General features: G+C 27.2%; 5 protein-coding genes across 6 annotated transcripts; 3 read left to right on the top strand and 2 right to left on the bottom strand.

Annotated features, from left to right (window-relative positions):
* Nucleotides 1-644: 644 nt before the first annotated feature.
* On the bottom strand, nt 645-10,229 carry LOC126832853 (NBAS subunit of NRZ tethering complex-like). Its single transcript, XM_050563869.1, has 33 exons — nt 10,024-10,229; nt 9,734-9,947; nt 9,461-9,606; nt 9,265-9,350; nt 8,985-9,174; nt 8,728-8,862; nt 8,534-8,631; nt 8,389-8,464; nt 8,144-8,317; nt 7,895-7,987; nt 7,490-7,615; nt 7,280-7,424; nt 6,905-7,220; nt 6,576-6,834; nt 6,366-6,497; nt 6,118-6,252; nt 5,749-5,903; nt 5,489-5,668; nt 5,325-5,424; nt 5,093-5,265; nt 4,915-5,027; nt 4,678-4,856; nt 4,419-4,609; nt 4,227-4,295; nt 3,991-4,157; nt 3,708-3,919; nt 3,468-3,637; nt 2,175-2,533; nt 1,959-2,107; nt 1,769-1,887; nt 1,563-1,680; nt 1,376-1,495; nt 645-1,129 (listed from the first exon to the last, which is right to left on the bottom strand). Exons 1-33 carry the CDS (start codon nt 10,084-10,086, stop codon nt 848-850), a joined length of 5,244 nt encoding a protein of 1,747 aa, XP_050419826.1. The 5' UTR covers nt 10,087-10,229; the 3' UTR covers nt 645-847.
* A 145-nt stretch (nt 10,230-10,374) lies between these two features.
* On the top strand, nt 10,375-12,000 carry LOC126832882 (BLOC-1-related complex subunit 8 homolog). Of its 2 annotated transcripts, XM_050563909.1 has the most exons (5): nt 10,375-10,503; nt 10,636-10,699; nt 10,764-10,941; nt 11,017-11,124; nt 11,492-12,000. In XM_050563909.1, the coding sequence occupies exons 2-5, from the start codon at nt 10,660-10,662 to the stop codon at nt 11,640-11,642; spliced, it is 477 nt and encodes a 158-aa protein (XP_050419866.1). In that variant the 5' UTR covers nt 10,375-10,503; nt 10,636-10,659; the 3' UTR covers nt 11,643-12,000. The 2 variants fall into 2 exon arrangements, with proteins under 2 accessions (XP_050419866.1, XP_050419864.1); XM_050563907.1 differs by lacking the exon at nt 10,375-10,503 and having other exon boundaries at nt 10,514-10,699.
* A 484-nt stretch (nt 12,001-12,484) lies between these two features.
* LOC126832883 (protein KRTCAP2 homolog) lies at nt 12,485-13,802 on the bottom strand. Its single transcript, XM_050563910.1, has 5 exons — nt 13,544-13,802; nt 13,278-13,432; nt 12,919-12,982; nt 12,781-12,847; nt 12,485-12,705 (listed from the first exon to the last, which is right to left on the bottom strand). The coding sequence occupies exons 1-5, from the start codon at nt 13,545-13,547 to the stop codon at nt 12,591-12,593; spliced, it is 405 nt and encodes a 134-aa protein (XP_050419867.1). The 5' UTR covers nt 13,548-13,802; the 3' UTR covers nt 12,485-12,590.
* Nucleotides 13,803-13,929: 127 nt separating this feature from the next.
* On the top strand, nt 13,930-23,350 carry LOC126832878 (DNA excision repair protein ERCC-6-like). Its single transcript, XM_050563899.1, has 17 exons — nt 13,930-14,116; nt 18,161-18,301; nt 18,378-18,619; nt 18,697-18,896; nt 18,957-19,088; nt 19,361-19,526; nt 19,597-19,877; nt 19,954-20,111; nt 20,178-20,375; nt 20,774-21,055; nt 21,120-21,236; nt 21,318-21,428; nt 21,507-21,710; nt 21,800-21,970; nt 22,042-22,570; nt 22,664-22,877; nt 22,945-23,350. The coding sequence occupies exons 2-17, from the start codon at nt 18,170-18,172 to the stop codon at nt 23,222-23,224; spliced, it is 3,417 nt and encodes a 1,138-aa protein (XP_050419856.1). The 5' UTR covers nt 13,930-14,116; nt 18,161-18,169; the 3' UTR covers nt 23,225-23,350.
* Nucleotides 14,109-16,620, top strand: LOC126832879 (sarcolemmal membrane-associated protein). The gene has a single exon (XM_050563900.1). It carries the CDS (start codon nt 14,227-14,229, stop codon nt 16,339-16,341), a length of 2,115 nt encoding a protein of 704 aa, XP_050419857.1. The 5' UTR covers nt 14,109-14,226; the 3' UTR covers nt 16,342-16,620.
* Nucleotides 23,351-24,368: the final 1,018 nt, after the last annotated feature.

The raw sequence follows: 24,368 nt of genomic DNA, 5'->3' as shown, positions 1-24,368 counted from the left end.
CTTAATTTAGATTGTACCTAAATTATTCATATATCCTGTAGGTAATCCATACCGATGATATATGTTTATAAATAGGATTTATATACTATAACACACGTGGCTTATAATTAGAACCAGTATCGCAGACGGCATATAGCAAGGATAGAAAAGTCAATTTTAAGTGTCTACCATCTACCAATTGTTTACCTTTAAACGAGCCTACGTAGATACTTCACATTTTGGTATAGTAGCTACTACCCAACTACTGAACTATGAACAAAATAAATATTACACCTGCGATGTACAGTACTATACAACACAATAATATGAATCATGTATAAGAGCTTTAGCGCGTTTAGCAATAGTTTATGTTATACAATTAATTAGGTACTTGATTGTGTTAATCCGTGAGTATTGATTTCATAAATCTGATCCTGGCAAAATGTGTTTAAAACAAAAGACTTATTAAAGACATTGACACTTTACTTTAATAAAAATATATTGTGAAAACATTGAAATCTTTAGACCAAATAATAATACTAATTAAGTATTGAATACTTTTAAGTATGCATTTAACACTTGTATATAGAACAAAATATAAATACATGTATTATATATTCTAATTTACTAAACTGATAGTAATCAAATTACGTTTAACACATAGTTACCATGTATATCACATATTATAATATATATATATATTTTTTAATAATAAAAATAAGCGTGACAATTTGAGATACCCTTTGATTGACTTAAAAACAATAACATTTAACAGCATATTAAAACAAATAAAATTATAAAATAAAAAAATATAATTCCAACAATAGATTTGTTTGTACATAAGAATAAAAGTTATGAACCGTTTTTGTTATTTATCTTTAGAATTTCTAGCTAAATAACTTTCAGCTATTTCCCTTGCAGCTACATTGGTTTTCAAAGCAGCGGGTACTCCGTTATGTGCCAAATACAAAGCACCAGCTAATTGGTTTTGTTTGTTAGAAGTCAACTGTTCGCAGACTAAGCGGCAATTTTTTTTATTATTTCCTGTCAATGCTCGATATGAAAGATTTTCAACTATTTCACGACAATTAATCAACTGCTCCATAAGTCCGTACTCAAGAATTGTGTCCAACACTAAATCAGGTAAATCCTAAACAAAGTGTTTCAATTTCATAAGTAACATTTTTCTAAAATTTAATTTTCTTATTCATATTTAATCGTACTGTAGCTGGCCCTTGTGATCGCATGGTAAGGGGTAAAAAAGGGTTCTTAGTAGCCGGGAATTTTATTGTCGATGGAAATTTATGTCCTAAACTTTTTGAGTTGAGACGTGAGCTTGAATGTCCTTTTTCCGTAGTAAAGTTAAAAATATAAATTTGCTTATCCGAATACTTACATGATTAGATTGGAAATAATTAACAGCCATTGTTTCTACAGCACTCTCGCCAGATATTAAATACAATAAAGAAAGCAAAGTTCTGTTTACATTTGGAACATCGTTAAGATTCTCCAATTCCTAAACAAAACAAAACTTTTTACAATTCTAAAAATAAACACAATATATTTTATGTAATATGATGTACCTCTTTGTTAAATGTATGTTTATTGCAAGTATATTTTAATATCGTAATTGATGTTTTGTATTCCTGTGGTTCAATACTTAACAACCGCTTCATCGCTTCAACCCATAATCCGTTTGATCTAAATATAATGAATCATACAACTATACTTGATAAAACTATTAGGTATACACTGCCTTAATAAGTTATAATATATTTCAGCAGCTTACTCGTTGCTTTGTGGTAATAGTTTTACAATCTTGTCGATATCGGCCGGAGATTCAATTCTTTGAAATAGTTGATTGACATCCGAACTCTCTTGACTAATATCAGACATGGATGATGATGCCTAGAAGATATGTAATTTAAGTTAAAAATAGTTGTTTTTTATTTATGTATTAACTATAAAGTAAATCTCACAGAACAAGAAAGTTTTATACACTGTTGTATATTATCCGGTAAACTTTTCAGCAACCTATTCATGACTGGACCACTGCATCCAGCCTGTTGTGCCACGTTAAATGTTTCATATGCTGTATCAGGGCTCAATAAAAGTTTGTAGTCGATATCTGTTATTAATAACAATGTTTATTAATTTAATATCTTATTAATTCAGTATAAGTAAAAAAAGCTTACCGGGAATTGTGCTGTGTACTCTCTTTAACAGTTTTATATGCTCTTTTGGAGTCAAGTCTTTACAATGGGAACGATCATCGGGATAAATTAAATTAAGTGCAGTATAATAGGCAATCAATACATTATGGTTGATACCCGGTATGTCCTCATAAATATCTGACACTATACTGCTATGAAATTCTTCAGTGTTCTTAATTAAAGTATTGAACTCTAGAAGTTCAAGATTTTCTTCTAGCTTTCTTGCCGATACAGTAAACAAACAACATTTCAAAAATTCTACCAACAGCTTGTCGTTTATGTCCAGCGATTGTCTATCACATATTTCTAACGCTTTTTCCAAGTTTGTTAATTTACCGGTTCTATATAAAAATTAAAAATTGCATTAAGTTTCAATTGTAAAAAAACATATATGATAGGAAGTTTTCATAAAAAAAAAAAGGTCTATGCAAACTGCATAAAATAATATACATTTTTGAACTTGTTAAAACTTTTTACATATAATAAAATATATAGACCAATTTTTTTTAAAAATAAAGTTTTGCAACTTTAGCTTTTTGTTGTTTATATTAACAAGTGACTGAAAATATATAGCAGAGAAAAAAAACATACACATTTTTTTTAAATGAACAAAAACTTTAAAAACTCAGATATCTGTCAAAACTAAATACTATGTAACGCAGTTTGCGCAAAAATTATTTTTACTTGATACCATATTGATAAAAAATATATACTACATGTTATACAACTTGCCAGTGGCGTATTTACAATTATCTTCTACTTTTTTCTTTGTTGATATTCAACAAAAAAATTCTACCTTAGCTACCCTATGTAAATCTTATGGCATCATGGCTCGACAAAAAAATGTTAACCAAGTCTTTTTCTTTAAACATAACAATCTGTTAACTAGTTACAGTTTGTTTATCTACATTTTTAGTTGTTTACAAGTTTCAATTGGACAAAAATAATTTTGTATCCATTTTTAAAAGTTTTATTACTGAGGAAAAGAAATGTTTACAAACAGTATGTTCGTTAGGTGAAAAAAAATTAATAAAATTCAAGTTGCTATACTTTTAAAAAAAATATTATAATATAATTTACCTAATGTTATAATGAAATTTCCTTTTTTTTTTTGTGATATTTTATTCAAAACTTATATGATATCAAGAAGAGTTTTCTATTAAACAAACAAATTTTTTATAACACATTGATAAAAATTATATCTCTCTGATCACCACCTGTAAATAACCCCCTGCAACTTGCTAATTAGAATATAAGTAATTGAACAATACTCACTTGGCCATTCTAATTAGTTCTTTATTTAAATCTTCTGTGTTTACATTTAAATCTATTTTTTTTGCACATTTACTATATAACAGAGCATATTTACGTATGTATTTTACAACGTCAAGGACCAGTTCTGTAGGTTCTACATTATCCAAATGCGACATTACCCGTTTAATCAGCTAAAGGTTAAATATTATGTGATTAGGGTGGTCCTTTTGAATGTAACTCACATTTAGTAAAGTAGCATACCCGATCAGTTGGCTCATGGAGTAATTCAGTTTCTTTGAATACTTGAATAGCGTAACGTAACGCAAAAATATACAACGCTAACTTTATACTCAAAATCCCATTACAATTTTCAAAGCATTGATCGACAATATCGTCACTTGTTATATTTAAATAGCACAATATTGACATTTGAGAATCGTGTCCGAGACATTTAAAGCCGTAAATAGCTAAGGCTAAAAAAATCAATAAATTAAAAAAAATAATAACAATACAGAAATAAAAAAATAAATAATATATGACTTACCCTTATTAAAGTTATTGGGAGAATCATTTTTACTACAAAGTAACTGGAGGTCGTGTAAATTTGACTTCAACGTTTCACGAGATGGCATTACTTCAACACAATTTGAACAATTAAAATGCATGGAACTTTCATAATTAGAAACAGCGAAATAATTTAAATTCTCAATTCTAAACCCAAAAACAGATTTTTACAATAAATTAATCTTATGGAAATCCTTTATTTTTCAATACACTTACTTAGGTAGCTTTAGTTCAGAATCGTCGTTATCTAAATTATGTGCAATATCGATGTCCTCTAATAGTTTTCTAAAAAAATAACAGGCAAATATAATTAAGGGATTTATATTTGTCTAGTTTAATGTATTTGTTAATTTGCCATAAAAAAATAAAAAACATGATTTAATCAAATTAATAATAATAGTTGTTTACCGTAAGTTGACAATGGAGACCACTTTATCGGCTGGACAGTTAAGCACAGCATACGATAGCATTTTTTTCCTTAAATTAATATCAATAATTTCATGCTGTTTTCCCAGTTCATAACAAAGTGACCAAACTGGTGACTCGTCTTTTTCCATTAACTGAACACAAGTTTTTGAAGCAAACTTTATGTCATTTGCCTAGGAAACAAGTAACAATAATAGTTGTAATTTTCTTGATTATTTAAACATTTGAATAGTGTGTATACATTGTACGCCATCATTGCGCATTTAAACAAAATACACGATTCAATGTTTGTAAAGTCTTCTCCAACTGTTATTCCCAATTTATGTGCTAACGTGACCAACTTCTTTGATAATGTATAATTTTTTGGCTTCGATGATAAACTTATATCGATCAATTTCCACTTGTTCTTGCAATTGCGAACTGAAAGTAATTATATGATCATAAATTAGAATACATGGAAGTTACAAATATCAATTACCTTGAATTGGAAGTATTTTAGTGCCTATATTGTTAAATATTGTCATAGCTGTCACAAAATTCCATTCATTAGTTAAGTATTCATCAATATCGGGTACAATGGTTAAACATAATCTAAAATCATAAATAGATTAAATGGTTGAATAAGTTTAATATATTAAATAATAGTTTTCAAATACTTTGCTAAGCCCATAACTGAATCGTTGAATGATTTTGATCGATCAAAGTACATGGCAAATGTATCTTTAATAAGTTGTAAGCATATTTCATCTGGTAATTTGTCTTTTAAAATAGTTGTGCACAGTACCATAATTTTTTCATCATTACTAAATAACAATTTTTTTGCATATTCCTAAAAATATTTAAAGCTTAGAAGAGTACTTAGAGGAAATAACTTATTTGTACGTTTACCTCATAACAAATTGCAGTAGAAAGTGATGAAAAACACAATTCTTTTATTTTTAATAAATCTCCAAGAACGTTTGACCAGTATTTATCCGTTTGGTTTTTTCTAATTTATAAACACAACACAATTTAAGTATCATAGATACACTCAAAAATGTTACAAGACTTACATAGATGTATAATCACAAACGGAGATCATGACGCTACGATAAAAATTGGGGTCACTTATATTATCAAGAAGTTTTTTCAGAGAATAATTTATACCGTAAGTCAATAATAATTTTGACGCATTTATTATTTGTTTTGTGTCGTTAAGTTTATCCATATGTGGTTTGTTGTTGGTAGTGTTTCTAATAATAATAATAAAACATTTTAATAAGTTATTTTACATATAAAATGATTATTCATTGATACTAATAAACAATGTTACTTGATTGTTTTCATAAGTGATAAAACAATAGATAGTGCCTCGTCTAACTGATCACTTTCTGTGTAAGTATAAATGCATAAGAGGCCCAATGAAATTTTTGCTTCGTCTGTCACACCACTAATGCACCAACCATTTAATTGAGTATACTCAAAAAACTAAAAAAACATTAAAATTGAAAATGTTGAAATATATACTAAAATCAAAGTTGGGTATTTTTTAAGAGTTATTGTTATCTAAATGAAGCAATAAATAAAAGAATCATAATTTTTTAATCATTTATTATTCAATTGTTTATGAATATTATTTTAACAGTTGATCTAAATTTTGCCTAAATCTTGATTAAAATAATTTAATTGCAATAAAACTCACTTGTGCTATTTTCTTCAACGACTTTTGACTAGTTTCAATTAAATACTGTTCTAATAAATAAAAAGTATTAGGCTTTGATTGTATATAAGGTAAAAAGTAATTTGACAAATGATGTAGAAAGTTATTTTCATCACACTGAAAAAATAAAACAATAATAAAGATAACTAGAATCCCATAAAAAATGTTTTAAATGACAAATCAAACAAATAATAATAGGAAGTATATAAAATTTGATATAGTTAACACACCTTTAACATGAAAAGTTTTGCTTTTTCTAGAGTAGTAAGTTGTTCGATATCTTTCAAATACATGTAATCAAGCCCTACTTCATACACTAATACTTCTAATATAGATAAGTCTTCGTGAAGTTGTTCTAGTTCCTAGAAAATCAATTGTAACTAATTTTGTGTTCACTTTTTTTTAATAATCATTATGGTGTGGTTTAAAAGTCAAAATACCTTAATATTATTTTCAATAGCAATAGTTGCGAGTTCTAATGTGTGTTGTACCAGTTTAGTGCTTGACTCAATATCTCTTATTCTTTTGGTATACCAAAAAATTAGATCGTTCTCAGTCAACAACATCGGTTTTACAGTTTGAAAGGTGTTTGTCAGGAGTTTAAAGCGATCAGATTCACACCAATCAAGTTCTCTTATAGTTTTTGACTCTGGAACCAGGACTTGCTTGGTGGAAGAATCCCAAACTGGTAACAGATGTCTAAAAAAAATATTTTATTAGAAAAAATACTACACCTTATATTGTTGGATGTCAGTTAATATAATGTTACCTGTAAAGTCTTGGCATTAATGTTTCTGGAAATTCAGACAACACATCTAACCAATAAGGGAGAACGTTTTCACTGTAATAAGTAATAACAATTGAAACAGCATCTACTTGACACTGCTGAGCTAACTGCATTGCCCACTGTAAAGGACTAAGATCTCTTAAATCTGTATAAGTCTGTGCTTTATAAAGAGAGTTGCTATCTCCTTCCATTTTTCGTAAAATCTTTTCATAAGTTGATAGTTTATCCGTGTATTCCAAAAGTTTTAACCTTGACGTCACAAATTCCTTGCCCATTTCACTTATCGAGTCAGATGTTTCTAGAATGACAAATAAAACACCCGTGATATCCACAAAAATAAGTAAAATTTTAACATACTGCAATTTCCTGTTTCTATGTTTAAATAAGCTGAAAAATCTGTAATTTCTAAACCATATTCTAACAGCTGTTTGGCACCGAGCAATGAATCTGAAACGCGGTAGCAACACTCTTGAACGATCCATTTTTTATCTGATACTTTGCTCTTTTTAACAAAAATAAAAATAATACATCAATTTTTAACACAAGGTGGATAACAATGTATAATACCAAAATGCCTGTAATTGTGTCTTCGAGAACTAAACTGTCTCGCCATTGGTGTTTATAAACTAAATCTTTATCCAAGTCGTATTGAATTGCTAGATCCAATGCTTCTTCGTATTCTTTGAGTTGAATCTAATACATAATAATTATAACTAATACTTATAAAAACAATGTAAAGAAAGATTATTTTAACCTTATTACCATTACTATACATTTTTCTAATAAAATTGTAATATGTTCATCAAATATATTTGAACAAGTACTTCAAAAGAAGTTTTAAAATTAAATACCATACAAAACTATTTATGTAACCAGATTGATAACTTTCATTATATTAAAAATTATAATCAACAATTTTTAACGTTGTTCAACTTAATAGTTCAAAGTAGTACTGTTGAAAAAAGTTATTACTTTCTTAATCAATAGCTGTTGAGGAGTTGTTTTAGTAACGGCTATGAGTTTATACATATATGTTGTGACTGGCTTAGCAATTATAGATGCATCCTAAAAAAAAATCCCAAAATATACAAATCATAATATAACCTTTTATCAAAGTATGTATCTAATCAAAATAATAATATTATTACATTTTTAAATAATTATTGTCAGTAATATTTTTGAGTTATGTTAGTATAATATTTAAGATTTAATACAAATTACCTGTGAAATATTGGAAGATTCTGTTAATTTAAAATCAGCAACAACAAAATTATCACTATTATAAGTACCACATAGTTTGTAAAAAGTAGAATTCATTTTAGTGTTAACAATACTTTGCTGGCCATTTTTATTACATACAACCAATGTGCCATCAAAACATCCCAGAATCAAAATCTTAAACAAACAATAATACACACAATCAGTTATAAAATTAGTAACAAAATAATAACCAGATAATATATTACCTCATCACACCACCAACTAATATCTATAATTCCACCCCATTCTTTTTGGTCGCTTATGCACCATTCATTAGACAAACTGTAAATGTCATTAATAGTAAAAAAAGTCTAATAAATAACACTTTGACTTAATTAATTAACTACTTACGTTATTTTTGGGAAGTTCCAAATACAAACATTTTGAGTTCCATACAAACATGCTAAATTTGCAGCTGAAGGTGATAAACTCATTTTTACAATAAACTTCTAAAAATATATAAATTGATAATTATTAACTTAATTTAGTAACTACGAGGTTTAAAGGTTATGAAATAACATGCGGGGTAGTATAATGTCCCTTACGTTTTGTCTGTGTAATATTACATTGACTAGTCTAGACATAAATCCAGCTTGTTGAATGTTAGAAGCCAAAACTGGACTATAATATGGTTCATACGATATCATCGACCATACATTTAAGCCGGAATCATTTAAGTCCTAAAAATATTTTTTTGAAATAATTAAAATTGAAGCCATGTTTAAAACTAGTGAACAGTTTAATTTTAAACAAATTATGAATTTATAGTATAACTTTAAACTTTTAGGGATTTATTACTTACTAATTTATTATGTACGTCTGATGAAGTAACCACATAAGCTGGATCAGAGCATAAAGTCACAGATGTTAAGAGAGAAGCATTCAGAATTTGAATAAAATTAAATGTATGTTGGATTTGGTAACCATAAACCGATGAAACTGCATAACTAGTCAATGATCCATTTCCACCAATTAAAATTAATTCGTACGACCTAAAGTGTACAACAGTACACAATTTTTATTTTAGTAAAACATTATTTTTAGTTAACACTAATAGTTATTAGCTATATTATAATATTTACCATTTGGATGATTTTGTACGAAGATCTAAGAATACCATTTCTTTAGCTAGTTTATCGTTTGGTGATTGTTTATTATTTTTGGATGCCTAAAGAATACGTATAATTTTCATTATATTTTTAGTATACTAAATATCAAAACAAAACATTTTTATTATTTTACTTTATTAAGTATTTTCTTTAAGTAAATCGGACTTACAGATTCTATTACAAATAAATTAGAAGCTAATAGGTCGTAACATGCAATATCAGCTTGGGAAGTTGCTATTGCAAAAATGGAACAATCTGGACTCCATGCCAATATCCTTTTTGAAGGATATAAATCATCAGCAATAATGTCTGGCACTAAAATAAGCGTTAAACATAAAAATTATGAATTTAGTATACATCACACTAGCCAATATTTTGAAATGTAAAAAATATTTAAGTATGTGCTACTTAAATTGAATTGAATTAATTTGTTATTACTTACACGATGCCTTTGCTAGAGTTTTATTGTAATGTTTTTCTGTACGCATCTCAAGCGTACTCTGTTGAACTACAGCTAGCACTTGCCCATTCCCACCAATGCAAAATTTCCAGACTGGTTCTTTAGGATTATATGGCTGTCCAGAAAAATAGGGAAAATACTGGAACGCTCCAAAATAGTCAGTAATACTGTGAGCTGGTTTTTTAGACACTTTTTTCTAAACAAGAAGTATAAAATAGTCGTTGGTTAAGTAATATTATTAAAAAATTATCTATGAATTATAGTTAACTTACGAGATCAACAGGCTCATACCACTCAATGTAGTCGGATACAATATACAGTACTTTTTCAGTCATGACTAATTTGTATAATAAGTATCAGAAAAAAATGAAAAAAACTTTCATTAAAAAATATTAAATAAAACAATCTTTAAATTAGTAGTTTGTAGTAATTATAACTAATCGTAGTTGTAATAATTGAATATCATTTTTAAATTTAATTGCCACGGTGTTATCACTTATAATAAAACACCTCTTATCAATTTTATTATCAGTAATTTCGTTATCTATTATCACGGTTAACTAGTCACAAAAATAAAACCAAAACGAAACTATTACAGTATTGTTAAAACTAAATTTATTGAGTTAAAACACAGAATATTCTAATATAATATATAATAAATAGATTATAATATTATATATTAATCTATTCTGAGATTGAAACATAAATATTTTTTTATTAAGACTCAAGTTCCTTCCGCCTTATTTTATTGTGTTCGTATTTCTTATGTTACCTACTTTTACTGTTTTTCGACAATATTAGCACTAATCATTTTTTTATTATAATAACTAATTTATAGACTATTATTTATAAAATTAATAATTATTTTTCTTAATTGTGAATAGCATTATTTAGAAATAACTGATAATATGAGTCATGATCCAGATTTACGGACAAAATCAAAAAGAGGTATAATTTCATGTTAAATTACTTTATTAACAAAGAACAATTAATTACTTTTTTTTTTTTATAGCTACTGAAATTTTGTCCGAGAACTTGCATTTTGTTGCTAATGAACCATCGTTAGCATTTTACCGTCTTCAAGAGCATGTACGAAAATCTGTTCCTCCAATGATAGAAAAAAGAATTCAAGTTCAAAAACTTCATAAAGATTTACAAGGACATTATTATGATGTAGAATATGCTCTTGGGTGAGACAACTTTTAATTTTAAATTAGTAATACTTTCTAATATAAAATTGTGTTCTGTATGTTTTATTTATGTAGAGCCATAAACTCGATAAAAAAATCCGAAGAATCGTTAAACAACATTCAAGAACAATTAAAAAATGCTCTATTTTTAAGTCAACAAATAAAATATGAACATACTAGACGGTAAATTTATTAATGCATTCATACTTCTTGTTAAAAACATTTATGCTTAGTTTTTATAAAAGATATTATATAGCTGCACGGCAACCAACAATTTTAAAATTGGTTATATTATTTTTTTATTTTTTATTATATTACGTAGATTGAAGCCTTCGACGAGTAAATAATGGTACATCATCAAACTTGCTAGTAGGATTGCTTGTGTATCAAAGACACTCATTTTGTAGATTAATGTTGATTATTATTTATAAATATATGTAGTTAGTATGTTGGCATTCAGCATTGCTCTCAAAAAAGTAATAATATTACTATTTTAGTTGTATGCTGCTCAAATAATAAACTATATTATCTATTTTATTTTAAAATTTAGAAGTAGATCGAAAAAAGATTCTATGTACAAACGTTTATCTGCTCATTTAACCACTACATTGGACTTACCCGAGTTACCAGAAGCCATAAGAGATACAGCCAATAAAGTTGAGTCCATGGTGAATAATGCAAGACATTCCAATATGTACTAATTAATATTAATATGTAAATAATTAAGACATTATTTTTAGTTTAGCTGCTAAAGTACTAGTGCTCAAGTACAATGCCTAACAACCCTATTTTTTGTCAACTTTTTTTACTTAAAATATTGTTATTTACCTTAAGGTTCTATACATGTATACCTATACTGTGCTGTTTTTTAATGCATAAAATATTTGTATAGATCTTAATGTTAATGGTGCAATTTAAATTAATATCAACTTCTTGAGGACCTGTATGAAAAAGTAAAACTAATTATTCTAGATTGTTTTGTTAATATTAAACGCAATATTTTAATCCCAACATAAGGTATACTAATCTTACTAAAATAAAATGTATGTTTAAATTAGATTTGTTATAATATTCTTATTAATCTATCTTTAGGAAAGATATATATTTTTTTTTTTAGAATTTAAACCATTTTTAAAATCATAGCTATTTCATTGAACTAATAAAATTACAATCATATTTTTAGTATTTTAATACTTACTATTTGATGAACATAACCAAGAACAGTAAAACCAAATTATCAAATACTACTCAGAAGAAAATGCAAATGAAAAATCCATTTAACGGACAATTGTAATACATGTTAATAGTTTTAATAGTTATTAATTTCAGCCTCTGGTAATTCAACTAATAAATCAACATCTACATGTACTGTAATTATAATCTCAATATAAACAAAACTAAAATTTATGGATGTATAAAAATGTAAAATATCTACTGAAAATTTTAAAATAAATATAGTAATGGTAAATATAATATAAATAAATATATAATAGTTATAAATTTAATTAAATTATTAGTTATGAAATCAATTATATGACTTTTTATATAATTCTTAAAGATAAATGGAAAAATAATAATGTACAAAAATTAGAATGTCTTTGTTATGTATTAAATACTAAATTTACCACAATTTAAAAAAATGTATATTTTTAATGTTTCTTTTTCTTGGATTGTACAACAGTTGTTTTAAGTAATGAACTTGAATTGTATGTCTTTTGTGAAATATTGTAGATATTATACAAAGCAAACAGAGAAAACAACAAGCTGCCAACAAAAACATTAAACATTAAAGTTAATATTTACAAATTAGATTTTAAAAATATTTACTCTGATATTTACCTAGTTGTTGCACAAACTCTATGTATGGATGCACACGTTATAAATGTAAATAATAACGACAGGGAAACTATAAATTGTTTGAAATCGATTAATTATTAATACAGTACTGTTATACTTGAACTTTAATCATTTACTTACTTTCTGGAAACAAACTTGCTTGATACCCATCACCTAAAAGTATGGTCATTAAATTGCTCACAGCCTAAAAGTACGATAACGTCAAGGAATGAGTACATTTGAAGTACAAATATTATTTATAAAAGTGGTAAACCTTAGAAGTTAATCAACACATTTGATTTTTTTTCATAATGTAAATTTTTTTAAACATTAATAGAAGTAATATGACCTACTAGTTTGGTTTAATGTACAACTATACATGTGTAGTAATTGAAGCAATTATAAACTATTTTACATCTATAATAAAAAATTAGTTATTCAATTTTAAACTCTATTAATATGATGACAGCCCTGAAGTGTTTGATATATTTAAAGGATACAGTTAAAGATAATGTAAACAGCACTGATCCTAGAAAGCCTGTGCCAATGACATGAGCAGAACTGGATATCAACCATTTGCTATTCAGCTGCATTACAGAAAATAGTGACAACGCCAACAGTGTAGAGATCAAAAACGACATGCCTGTGGATACAGCTAAAACGAAATAAAATATTGTTTTAATGATAGTAACAAAAATTAAAACAATTGTGTTTATACCATATTTTATATAAATTAATAACGTTAAATTAGATTTAAATGGCTTACCCATAGCTGCGGTTTAATTTACGTTTCTCTCCTCAAGAAGTAAGTACAAACTATTATAGTTAATGGAAATGTAGGCAGATTGTTATGAATTAAGATTTGCAACTTTAAACCGTGTTCTACATCTATATCTCAGAGTATATAATAAATTAAAAATTCAATTTTAATTTTTATAGTAAAATAAATATGCAGCTTTTCAATCATTCGCGATGTATTTATTTTGCATTGGCCGGCGTCACCAAAACAACTTGGTATCAGATTTGCAGTAGGCATGGATACTTTCTTGTCGGTGATGTTGGTTAAACTGTAACATTCCTTTTCTCTATCATGAAAAAATGTTTTGACACAATTGCGTTATCAATTTTGTTCATCGATAATATTTATGTAATTATTTTGTGTATTCTTTATTTCTTTATAATGATTCTTCTAGTAGTCAGTACATAGTAGTGAGTTTTTGGTAAATTGCGCGTAACTTTTAATACATTTTTTTGAAAAATGTATGTTTATTTATGTAAATGTAAATAATACAAACAGTAGTGCGTTGTTTGAAAAACTCAATTTAGTATAAATTCTAAGGTAACTGCAGGTTAAGTATAAAGTAATTCTCATTTAAGTTTTTATAATACAAATAAAAGAAACGAATTAATAGTAATAATGTACGACAAGTAACCATAATAGTTGAGAACATGAGCTACGATACAAAAACTGTGACTGGTTCTGTTTGTAAGGCAATTCTTCAATATTGTGCAAATTCACATCCATTTGAAGAGCGAACCCTTACACTTGACCAACCTGTGAAAATTGGCCGATTACTTGCTAAAGCAAAAGTCAGTCCAAATAATGGAATATTTGATTGCAAAGTGTTATCAAGAAACCACGCCTTGCTCTGGCACGAAAATAACAAATTTTTTCTGCAAGACACAAAAAGTAGTAATGGCACCTTTGTTAACAACCATAGACTGAGTAAGAGTGGTGAGGAATCTAAGCCACAAGAAGTGTTTAGTGGCGATGTAGTTCAATTTGGTGTTGACGTAATTGAAAATGCTCGCAACATATCTCACGGTTGTATTACAGCAATTTTAAAGCTTTATTATGCTGATGGCACAGAAGCAAAATCTAATCCTGTTGTTAATTTCATAAGTGATGTTTCTACACAAGATTTGTATAATATTGATGCTTATATACGAGAAGCACTGCATAGGGAGGCCAACTTAGAAAATAAATTACTAAGTTTAGAAAAACTATTATCGAATATTATTGGAGAAACAGATAACAGTTGGAAAGCTCTGGTTGCAGAAGATCGTCTTTTATCTAAAATTGAATTCTTGGAAAACCAATTACAATATTACAAAAAAGATGTTAGTGAAGACGATATGAGACAGGAAATATGTGATCTAAAACAATACAAATACTCTTACCAAGGGATGGCTAAAGACTGTTTAAAAAAAGAAATGGAAGACAAATTAAAACTGATGCAAAAATGTCAAGAATTGGAAAACTTGTTGAAGCATTCCACAACTGAACAAAGTGCCTTAATGAAACATCTTAATGATGCTCAAACAGAAATTAAAGATATGTGCGCCAAGCTTAACACAGAAGTATCAAACCATGAGAACACTGTTAAAGAATTTGATGTCACTAAAGAACATTTTGAAACACAAATAAAAACTCTTAATGAAGCAAAAAATGAAATAGAAACGAGTTTTCGTAATCGATGTGATGAGGTTGAACAGTTACGAAATGAAGTTAAAAAAATGAATTATGAAGTTAATACTAGAAACATACTACTTTTAACACTACAAAATGAGCACAAACTTACTGAGGATATTTCATTAAATGAATATTTTAATAACATAATGTCAAATGTAGTTAACATATTACAAGATCGACAGACTTGTTTAAGTCAATTAAACTCATTACAAAATCAAATGAAAAACCTTATAAAACAAAAGTCAGATATTGAAAATCAAGTATGTCAATTGCAAACTGAGCTAGATTTAAATAGAGATTTATTGATGAAATGTGTTAAAGATAAAAATGTTACAGAAATAAGTAATATGGATCCTGAACAACTAAAAATGATTATTCTTAATGAAGATGATTTAAAGAACATTGAAGATTTTTCAAAAGACATTGAAATTCAAACAGAATTTTATAAACAAAAATGTGAGGAGATTGAACGTAGACTTTCAGAATCCAAGGATGTTTCGCAAGATTGTATAAAAAATTTAGACAATCAAGAATTGGCCATAAAAAGACAGAAAAGAGAACTTTCTTGCAAAGATAACATTCTTCTATTAATGTCAGACTGTTTGTATCGTATGTCTATTGTTGACACTAGCAATTTAAGCACTATACCCGATACTATCCAAAAATATCTTGAATTCTTTAAGAACTCAACAAATATAAATATTATTCTAGATGATTGCAAAACTTCACACTCAGAAAATTTTAAAATTGAATCAAAAACATTCAAAGACGACATTGAAAATAAAACATTACCAGATTCACAAACAGATGGATATTCAATTCAAGATGTTAGTTCGGTCACAACAGAGAGTAAAGAAGATTCAAAATTAATAGATAATGATGTAGAACAAATACGTATGGAATATGATTTATGTGTGAAGGAGAAAAACACTTTAAAAAATGAGTTGGAACAAGTTATGTTAAAGTGCAAAGAATTAGAACAATATCCAAATTTTCATTTGTTTTTCGCGTTACCATCAATAGTATTATTTTTAGTATTAGTTATTCAATTTTATTCATACTTATCCTATTTGACAGGAACAACTGAATAAAAATTGCAGTGCAAATTATTAGAAAAATATACAAAGAACTTTATAATACATATATTATATCTTTAACACGTTTCTTTTAAATTGTATATCTCGTTATAATCCATAATGCATTTTAAATTTTGTAGTCATGTCCATCTAAAGATGTACAGATATTATTTTAAAATACAAAATCTTGAATCTCAATAAGGAATTATATCATACATTTTTATTAAAATCATTTACTTGATACACATATCTTTAATAAAAATTTGCTTATCACCAGCTTTGTGTTTCTTTAGTGATTTATAGTAATATTTATTGTTTTATAATTGCCCTTATCATTTGGCTTAAATATTTACTCAGGTATTAATACTGAATTCAATTCAACATTTTATTTATTTTTCTATTCAAATAATTTCTACACAAATTAATATTATGTTTAGAAATTTTTAATACAAAAATGATAGATTTTTCATTTAATTTATAAAATATTTATTTCGTTTTTTTGACACTAATCGATTACAAATTATCCTAAGTAATTGAAAAGTATTATTCTATAAAACCATACAAATCTATATTTAGCAAACTATTATAATTTATTATTTTTTATTTGTTTATCATATTACCTGTTAAAGTTTTAACTGTTAATAAAACTTATCTATTTAAATAACTTTTTACATTTTTTTTAGTGTAAACTTAGTAATAAATTTCAAAGTTTTATTTTGAGTTATTTAATCATAAGCAAGCTTGCCATATTTCGTTTTAAGATCTTTTGCTAATTTAATTTAAGATTTATAATTTTACATTTGCAAAGTGTTTGTATAAAATAAATGCCATAATTGTCAATTCACTCATTCAAATTTCTAACTTTTAAATAGGGGTTTTCAATAAATAATTGGTTATGTAATCATAAATATTGTGTTCAATACTATTGTATTGTTAAATAACTTGATTTTTATAAAATGTAATTAGTATAAATGAAAAATTGTCGAAATCTTTTCAAACTTGTAAAAAAATAATATTATATTTTATAGTTAATGTTGTATGTTGTTGAATTATTATTAAAAAAAAAAAGAATTTTGTAGTCATTAAAAGCTGTTGTTGTCATTTGTAAACCTAAAAATGTAGGTACTTTGTAAATAAGTAATACTTTTTACAAAATAGGTTTTTTTATTATTTTACAAAACAAAACATGTAATTGCATCATCTACTTCAAGAGCGCGCTAACATGAACAAAAGTATTAAACAACTAGTGTTTGCGTAGTAATATTGCAACATGTAAAATTATTAATATTAAATTAATTAAAAAATAAAATATTAAGCAGAATATGTATTAGTTAAGTTAAATAATTGAACGTATGAAAAATCTGTGTTGCAATCGTGAAGTAGCTGATTCAGTTATCATTAATTTATAAACATATAAATAAATAGGTTAATTATTTTACTAATTTTCAAAAAATAAAGTACATGTTAAGAATAAAAAAAATTGTTAAAAAAACGAGAAGTAAATTGTTTTGTATTGAGCTGTTTTTAACATGTTATTTATTTAACAGAAAATAATTAATAATCTATAATAGAATAATACATATGACTGGTTTAGCAAAATTTATTTTAAAAATGTATTATTACCTACTTGTAATTGGTGAATGGGGATGTTCCTTCTTAAATCTTAACAAATGCTATTTTTGGTAAAAAACAGTTTTATCAGTGCGAGTGTTTTTTGTTGATGATAATATTATGTTTACCTATTATTCTGTACGTTTGTTTATCTAATTTAATCTATTCAATTTCAAAACAATAGCAAGCACTTAAATTCGAATTACGTTTATTTATTTTTCAGTAAATTAAAATGGAATCGTTGGATCAGTTGCAATCCAATCATAATTTAGAAAACATGGAAATAGAAGATAGTTACAATAACAGTAAAGGAGTGGTCAATATTAATAGAAACAAAATAGAAGCTATCCCTACAAATGAACAAGTACTGTTTAGTAATTGTTGTTAGATATATTATGTAATAAGTATTATATGAATTAACCTATCCATATTTTATGTAGCCCAAAGAATTACAAGACCTAAGAGGTCTAGTTGTATACAATGTAAATGACTTTGAACAAGGAGTGCTGCAACAGGTGGCTGATTGTGATGTGTTGGATAGTAGGACCATTGAAAATAACTATGATGGTACAAAGACATTAGGGGGCTTAGGAATTGAAGAGACTGAGAATGAACGAAAAATAAGACTAGGTGAAATGACGCCATTTGGTACAGTTGACTCGTTGCACGAAAGTGCTAAAAGGTATAATGATATTCTGACTGCAATAGTCACACGACAATAGCATTGATATAATTACAGTTCAATATTACATCTTTCAGCTCTGAAGACATTTTGCAGAAATATTTACTATCTCAATCAAAGCTTGGATCTACTAAAGTTCAAAAACCAAAAAAAAATAGATTTTTTCATAATAAAAAAAAACTGAAAACTCCTGTTAAAAACCAAACGCCGGCTACGACTCCGATTAAACAAAAAGTAAATGATTCCGGAAGTGAATATGTTCCATCGACAGATTCTGGTAACAAATAGTGTAGTCACTATAAAATACAACCAGAGTTAAGTTTAATAATGTTTTTAGAAAACGAAGCAAATTCAGAAAAATTTTCAAAAAAAAAGAAAATTAGTCTACAAAATAAAATAAAATTACTAGATGACAACTCTGATGTCAATTCTGATGAAGAATTTTTTGAATCTAGAAAAAACTCATCAAGTAAATACTGTAAAATAAATTATAAATATTTTCCTTAGTCCAGTTAATCGAAAAACTATAAATCCTATAAACTTTTTCTATTCCTAGGTATCCCATTTAATTTAGATGGATCACCCTTGACCCCATTATTTTCCTCTGTTCATGTATAATAATATATATTATCTTAATTTAAATGTTGTATAACAAGTACTCTTTGATTTCTTCTTGATTTTATTTTACCATAATAATTAGTGCCACATACTATAGAACTCTTATTTATTTGTTAACTATAGATCGGTACAAAACATATGATGATGGAATTGAAGAAAACTATCAGCAGAGATTACGGGAGTATGAACAATTTAATTTTGAAATAGCCACCGATAATGATGACGTTTTTCACTTCATCGATGAAGATTTCTTTAAAGTCCCTAAAGAGTTATGGGAAAAATTATACAAGTAGATATTTTGAAACCTGTTATCCGTAGTACAAATTTGTTGATATAGCATTTAATTTTCCCATTGACAGATACCAAAGAATTGGCATTAAATGGCTCTGGGAACTTCATCAACACGGTTATGGTGGTATTTTAGGAGATGAAATGGGCCTGGGAAAAACTATTCAAATTATTGTATTTTTTGGAGCTCTGTATTGGAGTAGATTAAAAGAACGACGAACCAACGTACGCGGTTTAGGTTCTAACATAATTGTTTGTCCTGCTACGTTATTACATCAGTGGGTCGATGAATTTCATAAGTGGTGCCCGCCAATTCGTGTAGCTATTTTACATGAAACCGGCGTATTTAAAGGTATTTGCTTAAGATTGTTTATATTATGATCTGTACTAGTGTATTGTATTAAAATTACCAATAACTCAACTTATAGGCAAGCCAAGAACTTTAATCAAAGATATTTGGTCCAACAAAGGAGTTTTGGTCACTACTTACAGTGGACTCCTTACACACTTTGATGATTTACAAGTATTCGATTGGCATTACTTAGTGCTCGATGAAGGGCATAAAATTAGAAATCCTAATTCCAAAGTAACAATGTTGAACTTTAAAAAAATTCAATATTATATATATTATAAATATAAAAATTGTAAACAGATAACCGTAGCAGCTAAGCAAATAAAGTCTAGTCATCGAATTATAGTATCAGGTTCTCCGATTCAAAATAATTTAAAAGAACTGTGGTCCTTATTTGATTTCATTTATCCGAGTGTACTTGGGACTCTACCCGCATTCATTAAAAGTTTTTCAGTACCAATTACCCAAGGCGGCTATGCAAATGCTTCTGAATTACAGGTACATATTAATAAGACATTAGTTATTAGATCGTGTAGTGTACCATTTTATGAGAATTTACCGAAAACAACTATTTTAACTTGATTAATGCCCAAGCGCCAAGTTTGGGTGAAAACTAAGACTAAATATATATTAATGAATAATACTATATTAATGAATTAAATAATAGGCAAGCATCAATTTAAAATTTCCAAAGTTTGATCTAAACATTTTTATGTTTTTGATGCTGAGCTAAAAATTAATTTATTAATTTACTTAAATGATGATAAATGAAAATTTGTATTAATTTCCGAATAAAAATTACAGGAGTTATTTATACTCCCAACAATAATATTAATTATTAATAAACATTCATTAAATTTCTTATTATTAAATCTTAATTTTTTTTTTTGGTATAGGTAACCACCGCTTATAAGTGTGCTTCAATGCTCAAGGATACTATAAAGCCTTATTTGTTGAGACGCATGAAAGACGATATTCAATCTCACATTTCACTACCTGATAAGAACGAGCAAGTCCTCTTTTGTCGATTAACCGAAGAACAAAAAACATTGTATAAGAATTTTCTCGAACATTCAGATTTGATTCCAGAAATAATTAATGGGAACTGTAAAGTGTTTATTGGTATATCACGTTTAAGAACACTTTGCAATCATCCTGATTTGTTTCACAAAAATCTTGTAATTAATTTAATTGAAATATACCTATTTAATTACAAATATAAATAGATAAATGGTTTAATAGGATACTGGACCTCATGGTCATTGGAAAAAGTCTGGTAAGATGATTGTTGTTGAAGCACTACTTAAATTATGGAAAAAACAGGGCCATAGAGTTCTTCTTTTCACGCAGAGTGTGAAGGTTTGTTGATGTTTATCTTAAACCAAAATAAGTTTTTTTTTTTAATAAATCTAAATAATCTTTGTTTTTTTTTAAATAAAGATGTTGCATATTTTTCAATCTTTTGTTACCGAACAAAACTATTCGTACCTGAAATTAGAAGGGACAACATCAATTAGTTCACGTCAACCTATTATCAACCGTTTCAACCAGGTTACTTAAAATAAATTATTATAATATGATGTATTGTGGTTTTTATTTCACTAAAGGGGAAGTATTGTTTATTTATAGGATCAATCAATATTTATTATGATTCTCACGACAAAAGTTGGAGGTTTAGGAGTAAATCTCATTGGCGCTGATCGTGTAATAATTTATGATCCAGACTGGAATCCCGCTACTGATCTACAGGCTAGAGAACGAGCTTGGAGAATAGGACAAACAAATCCAGTAACCATTTATCGTTTACTTACTGCCGGAACAATTGAAGAAAAAGTATATTTTATATTAACACTATAATATAAGAAATAATGTTAATTATTTGAATACACTAAAAATGTTTTTTTTTTTTTTAAATAATTTAGATGTATCACCGTCAGATTTTTAAACAATTTTTAACCAACAAAGTACTAGTCGACCCAAAGCAGAGACGATTTTTTAAATCAAACTATTTGTACGAACTTTTTACACTTCAAGATGTTGACGACAATGGCGTTGTTGAAACTTCAGATTTATTTGCCGGGACTGGATCAGAAGTAATGACAAATCATGCACTAATTTGGTAAAATAAAGTCAATATAAAAAAAAATTTCTTTTTTTTTTCTAGGTAAAATTAAAACAAATAATGAAAGCTCGCCGTGAAAGGAGAAAATCTAAAAAGTTATCTATGAGCTGTTCATTTACTGAAGACAAAATCGAAGCCATGAAACAAAAAGCTCGAGAGCTTAGTAACAGAATTGTTCAAAATTCTAAAACGGTTACTGGTAACAATTTATCTGTACCACTAGAAACCACGACTAATAGTAACAATAATACTGAGGCAACAGAGGAATCGCCATCACCTTTAGTATCCAAGGTAGAAGATAATGGAAATTCTTCTGTCACATTAGACTTATCAAGTGTTGCTACTTGTAGTAAATACGTAAGTCAGGAAGAAAAGGAAACTGAAAGGAACAGTTCATTAACAAGTTGCTCAAAAAGAAAACACAGTGATTCATCAGATGTGCTTGCTAAAATTAAAAAAACCAAGATTCCCTATTTAGTGAAATGTGATGTTTTTCAAGAACAATGCGCTGATAAAAGTTCATCCAAAAAAGAAGACGATTATGTTCTTGAAAAATTATTTAACAAATCGGGTACCCTCCATAAAACGATTTATACTTTTTATAGTTTTTATACAGTCTACAGTTTTGCATAAAATTATTTATTTTTCTTATTTTAAATTACAGGTGTAAAAGCAGCTATGAGACATGATAGAATTATCGAATCCACACGTTCTGACGTTATTCTACTTGAAAACGAGGCGCAAAAATTAGCCAAAAAAGCTATTGAAGAATTGGAAGCCTCCAGGGCCCAATGTTGGGAACCAGGGTCGGGGCGGTTAAATTGGACTGGTTCTCATGGAACAGTAAAACCCAGATTGTTATTCAACTCTGACAAATCGTGAGTGCTAAAAAACAAAATATTTTAATATGTTTAAGTATAAAAAGTAAAACTGTGTGTAACATAGGAGTCAGTTATCCAAAAGCGCTACGTTGATTGCAATGATGAAAAAACGAAATGGTCAAGTAGAAGCAACTCATCATGAAATTCAAATACTTAATGAAATCAAACAGTATCTCATAGAAAACGATAATTGTGTCAATACAGATCAAATTGTAAACAAGTTCCGAGATAAGTATCCCGCAGAAGATACTCCTTTATTCAAATCGCTACTAAGCGAACTGTGCACATTCCACCGATGTTCCGATAAGACAGGTGTTTGGAAATTAAAAGAGAAGTATTGTTAAAACATTATCATCTTTAATGTTTATTTTTTATATAAACCAAAATATTAATGTCATTACGGTAAATGTATCCAGTATTTAAGTTCCTTTTAATTTAAAATGGCATAGCATGTTTAATTGTTACATTGTTAGACGATTTAACTAAATTTGTATGAATATAATATTTATAAATTATTATTGTATAATATATTTAATTATAGCTTATATAATTTTATAATGTAAAATAAATGTCTATTTTATTTGTAAAACTAAAATAATTGGTAATTTTTATAAATTTGTGTACTTTTTAATATAATATGTGATTATAATGACAAATAGCAGTATACTAATTAGCAAACCTATTTTCATTAATTAAAATGATAGGGGCTAATTAACATTTTTAAATTACATTGTGTTACATGTAAATATATATATATATATATATATAATAGCGAGATTTACATAAGGTAAAATTATGTACGGTATCGGTTAGTCGATAAAGCTAACATTATTTTTACAATATTAGCGTACATCATTTTAAGTTGTGCAAAAATATCTTATTAACAAATTTTGCCTTTAATTAACTACAAATATTGTAGTTGCTTAAAAAAAAATTTTATTAGAAATGTTCAACCTACTTTAGAATTTAAAAAATTATATTTTATAGTATTTTGGTTAACTGAGAACAAAACTACAATTTAAATGATTTCTAGCAGTTTTAAAATAAGTAGGCGTCTAGTAAAAAATCATTGTCTTTTTATTTACCTAACTTAGTTCTAAAATAAATACTAGATCTTAGTTTATAAAACGATTAAACAATATCTCAGGCAGGAAATAATAAAGTTAATACTCCAAAATTATCATGCCATTTTTTAAAAAACATTTATTAGCCCATAAACGACCTACCTATTTTTTTATAAAGATATCAATATTTTTTTATGTTTTATTGATCGAATCTAAGAGTATTCAAACAAGTTTTTATGCTTGTAAGTATTCTTTCTTCATTTTCTTCACCGCCTTACCATTCAAATGGAACTAGTTGGCCAAATTCTCTCTCCCTATCTTATAACGTGGTCACATTTCAATGGGTGCCAGTGTTAACTGTGTTTTGACGGAATAGGCCAAATTATACTTAAGAGTAGAGATTTGAGGGTCGGCTGAGCTTTAT

The sequence above is a fragment of the Adelges cooleyi genome, unplaced genomic scaffold (genome assembly GCF_023614345.1).
Source record: "Adelges cooleyi isolate 19-005CV unplaced genomic scaffold, UGA_ACOO_1.1 ACOO_flye_CR_arks_rails_tigmint_CR_PRNA_167, whole genome shotgun sequence".
In the NCBI taxonomy this organism is placed as follows: Eukaryota; Metazoa; Arthropoda; class Insecta; order Hemiptera; family Adelgidae; genus Adelges; species Adelges cooleyi.
Note: the sequence above shows the minus strand (reverse complement) of the source record. Positions and strands in the feature narration are given on the sequence as shown.